General features: G+C 42.9%; 1 protein-coding gene across 1 annotated transcript in view; it reads left to right on the forward strand.

The window, feature by feature from the left end:
* The window catches only part of LOC129527770 (otoancorin-like), a 35,712-nt gene that overhangs the window by 10,126 nt on the left and 11,253 nt on the right, over positions 1–14,333 (forward strand). The window contains 4 exon segments of the mRNA XM_055366717.2: positions 203–332; positions 4,669–4,856; positions 8,848–8,854; positions 8,857–9,002. Of these exon segments, the coding sequence (XP_055222692.1) occupies positions 203–332; positions 4,669–4,856; positions 8,848–8,854; positions 8,857–9,002 (471 nt within the window).

The following is a 14,333-nucleotide window of genomic DNA, read 5'->3' on the forward strand; positions in this document are numbered from 1 at the left end:
TGGATTTTTATTGAAGTTGAGTATCATTTTATAGGATTCTTTATAGAGACCACATTAGTGGGACTAGGGATTAGATTTATATGAGAAGTTGCTATAACAAAGAATGAAGGCAGTAAGTAGTGTGACAGTTTCAACTCTAATTTCAATCTGTATTTAAGGGGTTTTAATTATTATTCCTCTTCTTTCATCTTCTTTCACACAGTTTCCTGAGATCCTTCTGCAAGCAGCTTCCAAGATGGCCGGGACCCTGCCCCCTAAAGAATTCCTCTGGGCTGTCTTTCAATCTGTTCAGAACAGCAGTGATAAGATCCCCAGCTCTGACCCTATGCCTGGTGAGTGTTTCCAGGGTATCTGAGCCACTGCTGGCATAGTAATTAATGTTTTGGGCAGGGTCCCTAACATCAAGAGGCCTCCTTATGCAGGGAACTGGATGAAATGTCTGCAAAGCAATAGAATGACAAAATCTATAGGCAAAAGAATTACACTTTTGGGTCAGGTGCGGTTGCTCAAGCCTGTAATCCTAGCACTTTGTGAGGTTGAGGCAGGCAGATCACTTGAGGTCAGGAGTTCGAGACCAGCCTGGCCAACATGGCGAAACCCTGTCTCTACTAAAAACACAAAAATTAGCCGGGTGTGGTGGTGCACACCTGTAGTCCCAGCTACTCAGGAGGCTGAGACACGAGGATTGCTTGAACCCAGGAGGTGAAGGTTGCAGTGAGCTGAGATGGCACCACTGCACTCCAGCCTGGGTGACAGCGAGACTCTGTCTCAAAAAAAAAAGAGTTACACTTTTGTAAAGTGACCTGGAATCGTGTCCCATACTCCATACCCAGGCTAGTAGGTTTAATGCGTGAATATGTGTAACAAACATTTCAGTAGGATTGACTTAAAGGACCAACATGGATTAGTGGTTTAACATAGCAGTGACAGGGCCGGGCTGGCTAGATTTCACTCCTGAGTCTGCCACTTACTGGCTGTGTGGCTTTGGGTAAGCTCTTTAACCTCTGTGTGCCTCAGTTTTCATCCTTTATCAAATGGGGATAATGAAAGTCTCTACCTCACTGGGTTATTGTGAGAATTAATGGGTTTAAACCCAGAAACATGTTTACCAGAATGCCTGGCATGTAGCAGATCTTTAATAAGTATTAGATATTTTTAAAATTTGATTTTTTTTATTTTTTGAGATGGAGTCTTGCTGGAGTGTCACCCAGGCTGGAGTATAGTGGCATGATCTCGGCCCACTGCAACCTCCGCCTCCCAGATTACAGCAACTCTCCTGCCTCAGCCTCCTGACTAGCTGGGATTATAGGCATGTGCCACCACGCCTGGCTAAGTTTTGTATTGTTAGTAAAGATGGGGTTTCACAATGTTGGCCAGGCTGGTCTTGAACGCTGGCCTCAGGTGATCCACCTGCCTTGGCCTCCCGAAATGCTGGGATTACAGGCGTGAGCCACTGCCCCCGGCCTAAAATTTGATTTTATAGAGGCAGGGCCTCGCTCTGCCACCCAGGCTGGAGTGCAGTGGTGCAATCATGGTTCATTACAGCCTCGACCTCCTGGACTCAAGAGATCCTCCCACCTCAGCTTCACAAGTAGTTGGGACTACAGGCATGCACCACCACATCTGGATAATTTTTTATTTTTTTGTAGAGATAGGGTCTTGCTGTGTTGCCCAGGCTGATCTTGAACTCTGAGCCTCAAGTGATCCTCCTGCCTTGGTCTCCCATAGTGCTGGGATTATAGATGTGAGCTACCATGCCTGTCCAAGTGTTAGATATTTTATTATCACTACCATGCACCTACTAAGTGCAGACTGGGGCCAGGCATGAGGAGACAAAGTTAATCAGACCCAATGATAGTAGTTGACAGTCAGTGCTTGCTTTCATCCACCCAACAAATATTCGTTAAGCACCAATTTTGTAAATAAAGAGCTTACTTTCAAATGGAGGGTAGCAAGACAATAAATTTCCACACATAAGTAAAATATATGGTATATTGTATGAAAAGTGCCAAGAAGGAAAATAAAGCAAGGGAATGCACCACAAGTGTTGAGAGGGGACTGTCATGTGAAAAGAGAATCACGAAGGAACGTCTTATTGAGAAGGTGACATTTGAATGAAGACCCAAGGGAGAGTGGGCCATGTGGATATTTTCAATTAGAGTCTTCCAGGCAGAGAGTACGACAGGATCACTTCCCTGAGTGGGAGGTAAGGGCCAGTGTGTTTGGAGGGGAGTGAGCGACAAGGCCAGCCATGTAGCGACTGTTAAAGGAAACCCTAATGACTTTGGCTTTTACTCTGGGTGGAGGCATCGTGTGACATCGAGCAAAGAAGTATCACAACTGGATTTATGTCTACCTTGGGTGATTATCCCTCCATGCATTATCTTGTTCTCCCTTTTTTTTTTTTCTTGGTGAATGTGGGGTTTTATTGGGTAATGGAGGTGGCTCTCGGTGGGATGGATGGGGAGCTAGAAAGGGGACGGAGTGGGAAGATGATCTTCCCCTGGAGTTTGGCTGTCCTGTGACCAATCTCCTCTCCAACTGTCCCCAGCCAAACTCTTCTTGGCCTTCAGATGCTCCTTTCTCTGCCATGCTGCTCTTCTGCTCCTCTTCTCTTCTATTCATCTGCTCTTCTGCTTGTATGCTCATGGAGCCTGGGGTTTGGGGTTTATATGGGTACAGGATAGTGGGATGTGGCAGGCCAAAACCTAACATTTGGGCGTGAAAACAGGAATGCCTATTCCCATTTAGGGCTGCAGATTTCCAGGCTTGGGTGTTCTCTTGTTTTTTAAATGAAGGAAACTGGGGCTTAGGAGACTAAGGGACTTGTCTAAAGTCACAGAGTTAGTAAATGGCAGTTCTTGGATTTGTACCCAAAGCTGGTGGTGACCACCACTGGCTCCCACTGCCCTCAAGGTCTAGCAGTCCATGTCATCATATTGCAGAGCTCTTACTGTGTGCATGTGGTACACAAAAGTAAGGCTTTCCATGCTCAGGGGAAGGAAGCTCTGGTATCAGTGCATAGTTTGAGTGTTCTTTAGTTGGTCCTGGGTATTAATTGCTGCTGTGCTTTAGTGATTAATGGATTAGCAGAATTACCACTTGGTTTTATATTAATTTGTGTGTGTGTGTTCACTCACTCCACAGATATTTGCTGAACACCTACTATGTACCAGGCTCTATTCTAAGCCCTGGACAGACACAGTGATAAGACCAAGTTCCTGATATACTAGTCAACCATTCTGCCCTCTCTAGTTCTGTGCTATCACTGATGTTGTTTTCACTAGAGGGTGGGCTGGGGGTTGGCCTAGGGAGGGATGGGTCTTTAGTCCTCTCCAAGTGGCTTATGATAAAGATGTTTGAGGACCACAACTAGCATCTTTGATCTGGTCTACTTTTGCCTCTTGATTGGAATGCAGTGAATTTCCATTGAAGGTGCAATGAGAAGAGAGAGGCCATGGGGCTCGGGAAATACCCTGGCCTTGAGTGGGGTTGGTGCATCTGTCAGCATCAGTGGTGGTCTGCTGCTAAGATAAGAAATCCAGGGTTGCTCTTAAGGATCCTAGAGTTTTCTCCCAGGTTGGGCACATCAGATCCAGCAAAGACAATATCTCACTTGCATGTTGGTTGGTAACTGGTTTGAGTAGGTAAGGTTCACGTTATTCGAAGACCGAAATGGATGTTTTTCCTGTTGCCAAGAGAAATGCAATGGGCTCATTTCTCTTTTCTCTTGGGATGGGAAACCCACAACCCCCACTATGATTTTCATGGACAGCAACTCATCTTCCTGGTTTTTATTTTTTATTTTATTTTGACACAGGGTCTCACCGTTACCCAGGCTGGAGAGTAAGTGTGATCACGGCTCACTGCAATCTTGACCTCCCAGGCTCAGGTGATCCTCCCACCTCAGCCTGCTGGGTAGCTGGGACTACAGGCATGTGCCACCATGCCTAGCTAATATTTTGTAGTTTTTTTTTTTTTGGAGATGAGGTCTTACCATGCCGCCCAGGCTGGTCTTGAATTCCTGGGCTCAAGTGATCCTTCTGCCTTGGCCTCCCAAAGTGCTGGGATTAAAGACATGCGCCACCACACAGCCCATCTTCCCATTTTTATAGGAAGGCTGCTGCATAATTTTGGAATCTTTATGCTGGGTTGCAAACTCAAAGGCATAGGGGGTAAGATAGGCAACAGAAATTGTGTATCGAGTGCTTACTGTATGCGTGGCACTGTTCTAAGTGCTTTACATATAACACATTTAGTTTTCACAACCATCCTATGAGGTGATTTTATTTCCATTTTATAGACAAGAAAACTGAAATACAGAGAGGTTAAATAGCCTTGGATTTGAATCGAAAGTCAGGACTGTTCGCCACCAGCTCTTACTGCCCTCAAGGAATTTGTAGTTTAATTGTAATGTTGCACCGCTCCTAGTTTGTGCATGTGGATGTGCAAAAAGCTGGCATTTCCATGACTTTGTTACCCCGTAATTAGCAAGAAATGGCAGAAGTGGGATTCAAACTGGTCCCTGGGCTCCTGCTCTCTGCTTTTACTCTGTAGTCCCTTCCATGCATAAATCTGACTGGCGAAGAATGTTACTCATTTCAATACACTAACATTTCCTGAAATTCTCTTTCCTCTTCTCCTTCCCTGCATCTCTCCTTTCTTCAGGTTGCCATGGAGTCGTGGCCCCCTCTTCTGATGACATCTTCAAGTTGGCCGAAGCCAACGCCTGCTGGGCCCTGGAGGACCTGCGGTGCATGGAGGAAGACACATTCATCAGGACTGTGGAACTGCTGGGAGCTGTCCAGGGTTTCAGCCGGCCTCAGCTGATGACCCTGAAGGAGAAAGCAATACAGGTGAAGCCCACCTCAGGGAGGAAACATTAAACAGAGGAAAAAAGAAAAACACCAAAACCAGTTCAGCATTTCTGCACATAGAGCCCTCCTCGAGCAGTTTTCCCATACATCATCTTGAAATTTTACTGCATCAGCTCAGTGATATTGTGATCTCCTTATCTGAGAAAGGAGGAAATTTCCAGTTCCTCCCTCTTAGGGCTGTGGCAGAGAATGGGATGAGATGTGTCTTGGCATCTAGCAGATGCTCAGTGAATCAAGTTCTGTGGATGTCCCAGTGCCTCTGACCAAGGCGGTTTGCAGGAATTAGGCTTTATTCCTTCACCTGGAGAGACCCAGCTGCTGCTCACAGCAGGTTTTCTCAGAATCATTTGCAAATTTGTCTGAAAATATAACAGAAAGGAGTAAAAAGAGGACTGGAAGTAGCTTTCCATCTTTAAAAAGGTCCCTTTGTTGGCTGGGTGCAGTGGCTTATGCCTGTAATCCCAACACTTTGGGAGGCCGAGGCGGGCGGATCACGGGAGGTCAGGAGTTCGAGACCAGGCTGGCCAACATGGTGAAACCCTGTCTCTACTCAAAATGCAAAAATTAGCCAGGCGTGGTGTCATGTGCCTGTAGTTCCAGCTACTCAGGAGGCTGAGGCAGGAGAATGGCTTGAACCCGGGAGGTGGAGGTTACAGTAAGCCAAGATTGCGCCAGTGCACTCTAGCCTAGGCATCAGAGCTGATACCTTGTCTCAAAAATAAATAAAAATAGGCTGGGTGCAGTGGCTCATGCCTATAATCCCAGCACTTTGGGAGGCGGATCACGAGGTCAAGAGATCGAGACCAGCCTGGCCAACATGGTGAAACCCCATCTCTACTCAAAATGCAAAAATTAGCCAGGTGTGGTGGCATGCACCTGTAGTTCCAGCTACTCGGGAGGCTGAGGCAGGAGAATTGCTTGAACCCGGGAGGCGGAGGTTGCCGTGAGCCGAGATTGCGTCACTACACTCCAGCCTGGTGATAGAGCGAGACTCTGTCTCAAATAAATAAATAAAAGGGAAAGGTCCCTTTGTGGCCTGTTTTAGCTTTTCTTTCTTTTTTTTTCTTTTTCTTTTAAGACAGAGTCTTGCTCTGTCGTACAGGCTGGAGTGCAGCAGCGCGATCTGTGGTTCACTGCAAACTCTGCCTCCTGGGTTCAAGTGATTCTTGTGTCTCAGCCACCTGAGTAGCTGGGACTACAGGCACAAGCCACCATGCCTGGCTAATAATTGTATTTTAGTAGAGACGGGGTTTGTTTGGCCAGGCTTGTCTCAAACCCCTAGCCTCAATAGATCTGCTCACCTTGGCCTCCCACAGTGCTGGGATTACAGGCATGAGCCACTGCACCCAGCCCTGTTTTAGCTCTTTACATGGTTGTGGAATATCTAGTTACCCTCAAGGGTTAAACAATTCAATGTCTTAAAATTATAAATATAACTGTATTTATGTATTATATGAGTACTTCAAGTTTATTGTAGAAAAGTCAGAAAATAATAAAGAAGAAAATCAGTGATAATCTTTTACTCACTGTTGATATTTTGATAAGCACTGTTCAGCAGATAAGCACTGTTGATATTTTGGTATATTCACTTGAAGCTTACCACACTCCAAAACTATGTATATAAAAAATATTATTTTATATATTTCATACATATATCTCATGTTTTACAAAAATGATATTATACTTACCTACTATTCAATAACTTGCTTTCTACACCCAACAGTACAGACTGCATATTTTTTCATATCCAAAATGTGCATCTATGTCAGTATTTTATTTATTTATTTATTTTTTGAGATGGAGTTTTGTTCTTGTTGCCCAGGCTGGAGTACAATAGTGTGGTCTTGGCTTACTGCAACTTCTGCCTCCCAGGTTCAAGCAATTCTCCTGCCTCATCCTCCCAAGTAGCTGAGATTACAGGCATCCGCCACCATGCCCGGCTAATTTTTGTATTTTTAGTAGAGATGGGGTTTCACAATGTTGGCCAGGCTGGTCTCGAACTCCTGACCTCAAGTGATCTGTCTGCCTGGCCTCCCAAAGTGTTGGGATTACAGGCGTAAGCCACAGCATCTAGCCTATATCAGTATTTTAAATAGCTTTGTAATACAATTAGCCTTCCATATCATTGGGTTCCACATCTGCAGATTCAACCAACCTCAGGTAGAATGTATTTAGAAAAAACGCTCCAAATAACAATATAACGATAAAAAGCAATACACATAAAAATACAGTAGCATTTTTGACATAACATTTTGTACATATTTACATAGCACTTATATTGCATCAGGTATTATAAGTAATCTAGAGATGATTTAAAGTATACATGAGGATGTGCATAGATTATATGCAAATACTACACTATTTTATATAAGGGACTTGAATATCCATGGATTTTGGTATCTTTAAGAAGTCCTGGAACCAATCCTTGGTGGCGGTATCCACAGGGGCAACTTCATTTTATTTATGGTTAGTTCTTATTTATTTAGCTAATTGTTAGACTTTCAGGTTGCATTAAAAAAGTGCCTCAATGTATGCCTTTATACATATACTGTTGGGTACTTGTCTCGTTTACTCAGGCTAAATTCCCAGAGGTGGAATTTCTGGGTCAAAGAATATAAATACTTAAAAGCTTTTGATACAGATAGCCAAATTGCCCTCTCAAGAGTATGTACCAACTTATATTCTCAACTACAACAAATGAGGGTATCCCTTACCTTGTATCTTTCCAGTATCGTAAATGGTGATAAGTCTTTATACTTCTTGACATGTGATGAATCAACATGGTCTGATTGTTTTTAATGTATATTTCTTTAATTATGACTGAGAATAAACTTTTCCCCATACATTTAATTTTTCTTTTGTGAATTCCTTGTTGATGTCTTTTGTCTATCTTTTTTAAAACAAATATAGTCATCTTTTTATTATTGATTTAAAAGAGAGCTTTATATTAAGATTTACCCTATGTCTTTTTAATTTTTATTTATTTTTTATTAAGGGATAGTTGACAAATACAAATTATATATATTTATGGTGTATACATATATACAATATGATGTTTTGATGTATGTATACATTGGGGAATGGTTAAAGCAAGCTAACATGTCAATCACCTTTCATACTTGTCCGTTGTCAGTTTTTGTTGTGAGAATATTTAACATCTACTCTCTTCACAATTTTCAACCATTCAACACATTATTATCAACTATGGTCACCATGCTGCACAATAGGTTTCCCTATGTCTGTTTTATTTTTATTTCTTTGAGACAGGGTCTCACTCTGTCACCCAGGCTGGAGTACAGTGGCACCATCTTGGCTAACTGCAACTTCTGCAAGTGAGTCTTGTGCCTCAGCCACCCAAGTGGCTGGGATTACAGGTGTGCGCCACCATGCACAGCTAATTTTTTTTTGTATTTTTAGTAGAGGCAGGGTTTCGTTATGTTGGCCAGGCTGGTCTTGAACTCCTGGCCTCATGTGATCTGCATGCCTTGGCCTCCAAAAATGCTGAGATTCCAAGTGTGAGCCACCGCACCTAGCCTCCTTATGTCTATTTTAGATACTGCCTTTGTCCATTCAGGCTGTTATAACAAAATATCATAGACTGGTAACTTATAAACAGAAATTTATTTCTCACAGTTCTGGGGGGTGAGAAATCAAAAATTGAAGCACTGGCAGATCCAGTATCTGGTAAGGACTTGTTTTTCATAGATGGTGCTTTCTCACTGTGTCCTCACATGGTGGAAAGGGACTAGCTTGTAGCCAGCTCTCTGGGGTCTCTTTTACAAGGGCACTAATCCCACTCATGAGGGCTCCACCCTTATGACCTAATCATCTCCCAAGGCCCAACCTTCCAATACTATCACATTGGAGATTAGGTTTTAACATATGCATTTTAGAGGGGCACAAACATTCAAATCATTGTAAATACCATCACCAGTGTTCAGTCTAATCTATTTTCTTTTTTTGCCTAAAGGTTTGGGACCGCCATCTTACTGGAGAGAACACCATATCGTCTCCCTGGGGCGCATTGCTCTGGCTCTTAATGAGAGTGAGCTGGAGCAGCTGGACCTCAGCTCCATAGACACTGTGGCTTCCCTAAGCTGGCAAGCAGAATGGACCCCGGGACAGGTGGGTGGATGTTTCTGGGTCTTTTAACTATTCCATATTTATAAGAGCTGCCTTCATATCCTTACTGTTAATTTCCTCTTCATGGTCATTTTTGAGTCTGTTTCTGTTGACTGATTTTTCTCTTAGTTATGAGTCATATTTTCTTTTTTTGTTTGCAAGCCTAGCAATTTTGATTGGGTGATGAGCATTGTGGATTTTACATTGTTGAGTATTTGATTTAGTTGTATTTCTTTGAAGAGTATTTGGCTTTGTTCTGTCATACACTTAAGTTACTTTCAAATCAGCTTGATCCTTTTGATGCTTCCTTTTGAGTTTTGTTAGGGTAAAACCAGAGTGACCTTTATTCTGTTGTTAATTTATCATCATCACTGTGACATGATTCCTTTGAGGATGCTACCTAATGCTCCATGTATTTCAAGATCTCTCTACTTTGGCTGGTGAGAATGTGAACTATTTCCAGCTCCATATGAGCTCTGGAAGTTGCTCAGCCTAATCCTTTCTGATTACTGATGATTCTTTTCCTGCCTATGTGGAGTTTCACTCTTTGCATGTTGAAAATAGCAGTCAGTACTTGACATCTCTGCAGCTTTCTGGAACCCTCTGCAGCTTCCTCCTCTCCAATACTTTGCCCAAGTGATAAGTGCCGTGGCCTCTCTAAACTTGGATCTCTGTATCCTCAACTCAGCTGGGCCATTGGGCTTGTTTTTGTTCCTCTTCCTGATCCATGTCTTGGAAACTGCTTTTCGGCAGTAAGTGAGGGTAATTTTAAGGCTCATCTTGTTTGTTTTTCTTCTTCTGGGATTATGATTCTGTTGTTCCATATCCGGATGCAGTTGTCTTATATATTTTGTTAAATTTTCTAGTTGTTTATGGTGGGTGGACAATTCCTATGTTAATTAATCCTTCATGGGCTAAAGAAGAAGTTCTTCCCAGAATTTTAATTGTTTTGATTGGGAGAGAAGTTTAGGGTGTCTAATCCACTGTACTGCTGGAAAGGGAAGTGTTAGCCCTTCCATGTTATCTTCATTCTTAGGCAGCTCTCTCAGTGGTCATTTTCAGCACTAGGCTTATATACAACCTGATTAACAAGCCCATAAAAATGTGCCTCTTCTTTATCAGTTTTTGGAAAAGCCTCAGCATTGACTCCACTCATGTAGTTGCCCGCCCCTGAGCAACCACTCTGGTCAAGGGTTGAATATGTTGGTTGGCGAGGCCTGCATCAGGGAGCAGAGTCCATCTTATCACCATCTCATGACCACATGAGCCCAGTGGGGAAGGATATGTGGTAGGCTGATTAAGGTCCCCCAAAGATGTCCATGTCTGAACCCCTGGAAGCTGTGAATATGTTAACTTATGGAGCAAAAGGGACTTTGAAGACGTGATTAAGGATCTTGAGATGGGGAGGTTATCTTGGATTATTTGGGTGGGCCCAATGTAATCACAAGGGTCCTTTTAAGAAGGAGCAAGGAGGGTCATAGATAGAGAAGGTGACATGATAATGGAAGCAGAGGGACCTAGAAAGAGATCTGAAGGTGCTCTCCTGCTGATTTTGGAGATGGAGGATGGGGCTATGAGCCAAGGAAATGCAGGTGGCCTCTTGAAGCTAGAAAAAGCAAGAAAATGAATTCTTCTTAGAACTCCCAGAAGGAACCCATCCTTCTAGTCCATTTTAGGACATACAGTCTCCAGAACTATAAGAGAATAAACGTGTATTTTTAAAGCCACTATGTTTGGGGTAATTTGGTAGAGTAGCAATAGGAAGCTAATAGAGGGTAATTTTCCAAAGAAAAAGTGTGAACGCTGAGCAGCCAAAACCAATGAATGTCCCCCTACTCTTTTGAGCTTTTTGTAATCATGGTGGCCATGTTTCATAACTCTGAGTGGCACCATTCAAACAGAATACAGTGTGAATGGTGCACCCCTGGAGCTGGGCAACATGCAGATCCTGGCCATGAAGATTACATGAGTTAATACTTGAAAACATTTTGAACAATGTCTGGTACATAGTAGTCAATAAAAATTAGCTGTTTTTATGTTGATATTGACATCATTGCATTGTCATCATCAACATTATCATCATCATTACAGCCCCTTTCTCTGGGTTAGTCTCCTCCTTTGCAAGATGAGAGGGTTAGCCCCAACAATCTGAGGTTCCTTCCAGTCTGATATTCTATAATCCCATGGTTCTTTGACTCTAAAACTGGTTTTGGCTAGTTTGAGAAGTTGCCACATCACATTGTGCTATTAAAATCATTCTATTTGCAGTCTCGGAGAAACAGAAAAATACATCCAGAAACTAGGGTATCTCCTTCCCTTCGCACCGATTTTAATTCTCATGGATGGCAGTGAGACTTATCAATATGTTTGAAGAGGATATGAAAACCTAACATTTGCATGTATCATTTGTAGTCAGTTCTTCAACTTTAGCTCCCAATCAACCTTAAATGCATGTTTCTAGATTGATAGTCAGACCTGAAGGAACTACATTAACAGATAGTTCAGCTCAAAAACCAATATAAGGGAAAAAACTATTATAGAAGCCAGAGGGATGAACAGAGAGATTGAAATCTTAAAGCTATTCATTTTTCAACAGTTAATATTGCCTAAAAGTGTTGGTATTAATTGTCTTGGAATCGTTACATATACACTGGTCTCGTCACTCAAGGAAATTTATTTTAACTTATCACCTTGCAGGCTGAGCTTGCATTTTCCGGGTTTCAGTGGCAAGGACAATTTAATACCACATCTTCAAAGTAATTTTATTTAAATTGTATTTTTGCACTTTCATTTTAAAGTGAGCGTGCCTGATAGTTGAGGAGCCCAAATTGCTCTGAGTCAACTAGTGAAACCTGATTGTGAAGACTTAATAAGAAAAATTTGAAAACTAACTTGAATCTCCATCTTTTCTCCATAGCCAAACACCTTCACTGGCTAAGAGTATAGGCCCTGGAATCAGACTGCCTGGGTTTTGATCCTAGAACCATCATTTTCTTTTCTCTTTCTTCTTCTTCTTTTTTTTTTTTAGAACGAGTTTTGCTCTTGTTGCCCAGGCTGGAGTGTAATCTCCACTCACTGCAACCTCTGCCTCCCGGGTTCAAGCAATTCTCCTGCCTCAGCCTCCTGAGTAGCTGGGATTACAGGCATGCATCATCACACCCTGCTTATTTTGTATTTTTAGTAGAGACAGGGTTTCTCCATGTTGGTCAGGCTGGTCTCCAACTCCCGACCTCAGGTGATCTGCCCGCCTTTGTCTCCCAAAGTGCTGGGATTACAGGCAGGAGCTACGGCGCCTGGCCAGAACGATCATTTTCTAGCTGTGTGATCTTGGCCTAGTTACTTAACGTCTCCTTGCCTCAGTTTGCTCATCTGCAAACTAGGGATACTATTAATACTTACCTCATAGTGTTATTTAGGAGGATTAGATGAGGTAGTATGTGTAAAGTGGTCAAAGTGGTGCCAGCACACAGTATGCACTCAAGAAATGTTAGCTACAATAAATGTTAGCTATTACCACTTTGGATATACAGTCCCATTAAGTCAAAGACATATAAGTCTAAGCATGGTGTCACTGCATCCCCCGCCCCCGTGCCCAGCCCAGACTTTATTTTGTAGCTGATCTTCATAGGATTGGCTTGGATGCCTCCTCAGGTCCTACATAGGTAGATAAAATGAATCAGCACATGTTTAGTTACAAGTGGCAGAAAACCCAACACAAACTGGCTTGAACAAATAAAGGGGCTGGGTGCAGTGTGCAGTGGCTCATACCTGTAGTCCTAGAACTTTGGGAGGCTGAGACGGGCAGATCACTTGAGGTCAGGAGTTTGAGACCAGCCTGGCCAACAGTGAAACTACTTCTCTACTAAAAATACAAAAATCAGCCAGGCATGTTCACGCCTGCCTGTAATCCCAGCTACTGGGGAGGCTGAGGCATGAGAATCGCTTGAACCTGGGAGAGGGAGGTTGCAGTGAGCAGAGATCATGCCGCTGCACTCCAGGCTGGGTGACAGAGTGAGACCTTGTCTCAAAAAAAAAAAAGGAATTTATTGACTCCCATTACTGGAAAGTTCAGGGGTAGTGTTCAGATACAGCTGGATCCAGGATCTTCAACACTCTGGGTGGGAATCTGTCTCTTATCATGTTTTTGAACTTTGCTTTTCTTTGTGTTGGCTTCATTGAGAGACAGGCTCTATGCCTGCATGTGGTAGGTACCAGCAGATCCTTGTGTATATCCTACTAAGTTCAAGTCCAGAGTGAAGAAAGCTCTTCCCCTAATGCTCCACTCAAAGTTCTGGTTGACTCTGGTTAAATCACATGTCTAATCCAGAATCAGTGACTGCAGCTAGGCTAAGATATGAATTGAAATTCATCACTCCTGGAACTTGGTGCAGTGAGCTTTGTAATCATGGAGGACAACTTGATGAGGACACTGACCAGTCCGATTTTCAGAAACATGAGAAATCTTCCTGAAGCCAGTCTATTACATGAAGGCAGCAAAATGAAGCATGTCAAATAATATATATTGCCCACGACTTCTGTAAGTCACTCACTCAGATGTTGTTTCATTCATTCATTCATTCATTCATTCATTTACTTACTCAGGAAGTACTTATTGAACTCCTACTCTGTGGCAGGCATTATGCTAGGTGCTGGGGACTCATTGGTAAACTACCTGGATATGGTCCTTTTCTTTTGGGAGCCTACTTGGTGATATAGACAAAAAAGTGAGTAATCAAAGTGAAAAATTTGAAAAATCACGATAAGTGATGCGGAAAATGGACAAGGTGCTCATGGGAATAGTGGGAAGAAGGGCTGTTTGAGATGAAAGAGTCTAGAGGGCAGTTTTCTCTGAGTAGGTAGCATTTAAACACACCTGAGGGGTGGGAAGCACCAGCCCATGAAGATGGAATTTCATTGCAACATTTCACAATCTTCCTCAACACTTTCTCTCAACACCTTAATGATCTATATTGTGTGATGGTGATGACTAACATTAAACGGAGATGGGGACCGGGCATGGTGGCTCATGCCTGTGATCCCAGCACTTTGGGAGGCTGAGGTGGGTAGATCACTTGAGGCCAGGAGTTTGAGACCAGCCTGGTCAAAATAGTGAAACCCTGTCTCTACTAAAAACACAAAAAATTAGTTGGGTGTGGTGGCGGGCGCCTGTAATCCCAGCTACTTGGGAGTCAGAGGCATAAGAATTACTCAAACCCTGGGGGATGGAGGTTGCAGTAAGCCAAGATCATGTCACTGCACTCCAGCCTGGGTGACATAGTGAGACTCTGTCTCAAAAAAAAACAAAAAAAGACAAAGAGAGTTGGGAAGATTGAC

The sequence above is a fragment of the Gorilla gorilla genome, chromosome 18 (genome assembly GCF_029281585.2).
Source record: "Gorilla gorilla gorilla isolate KB3781 chromosome 18, NHGRI_mGorGor1-v2.1_pri, whole genome shotgun sequence".
NCBI classification, from domain to species: domain Eukaryota; kingdom Metazoa; phylum Chordata; class Mammalia; order Primates; family Hominidae; genus Gorilla; species Gorilla gorilla.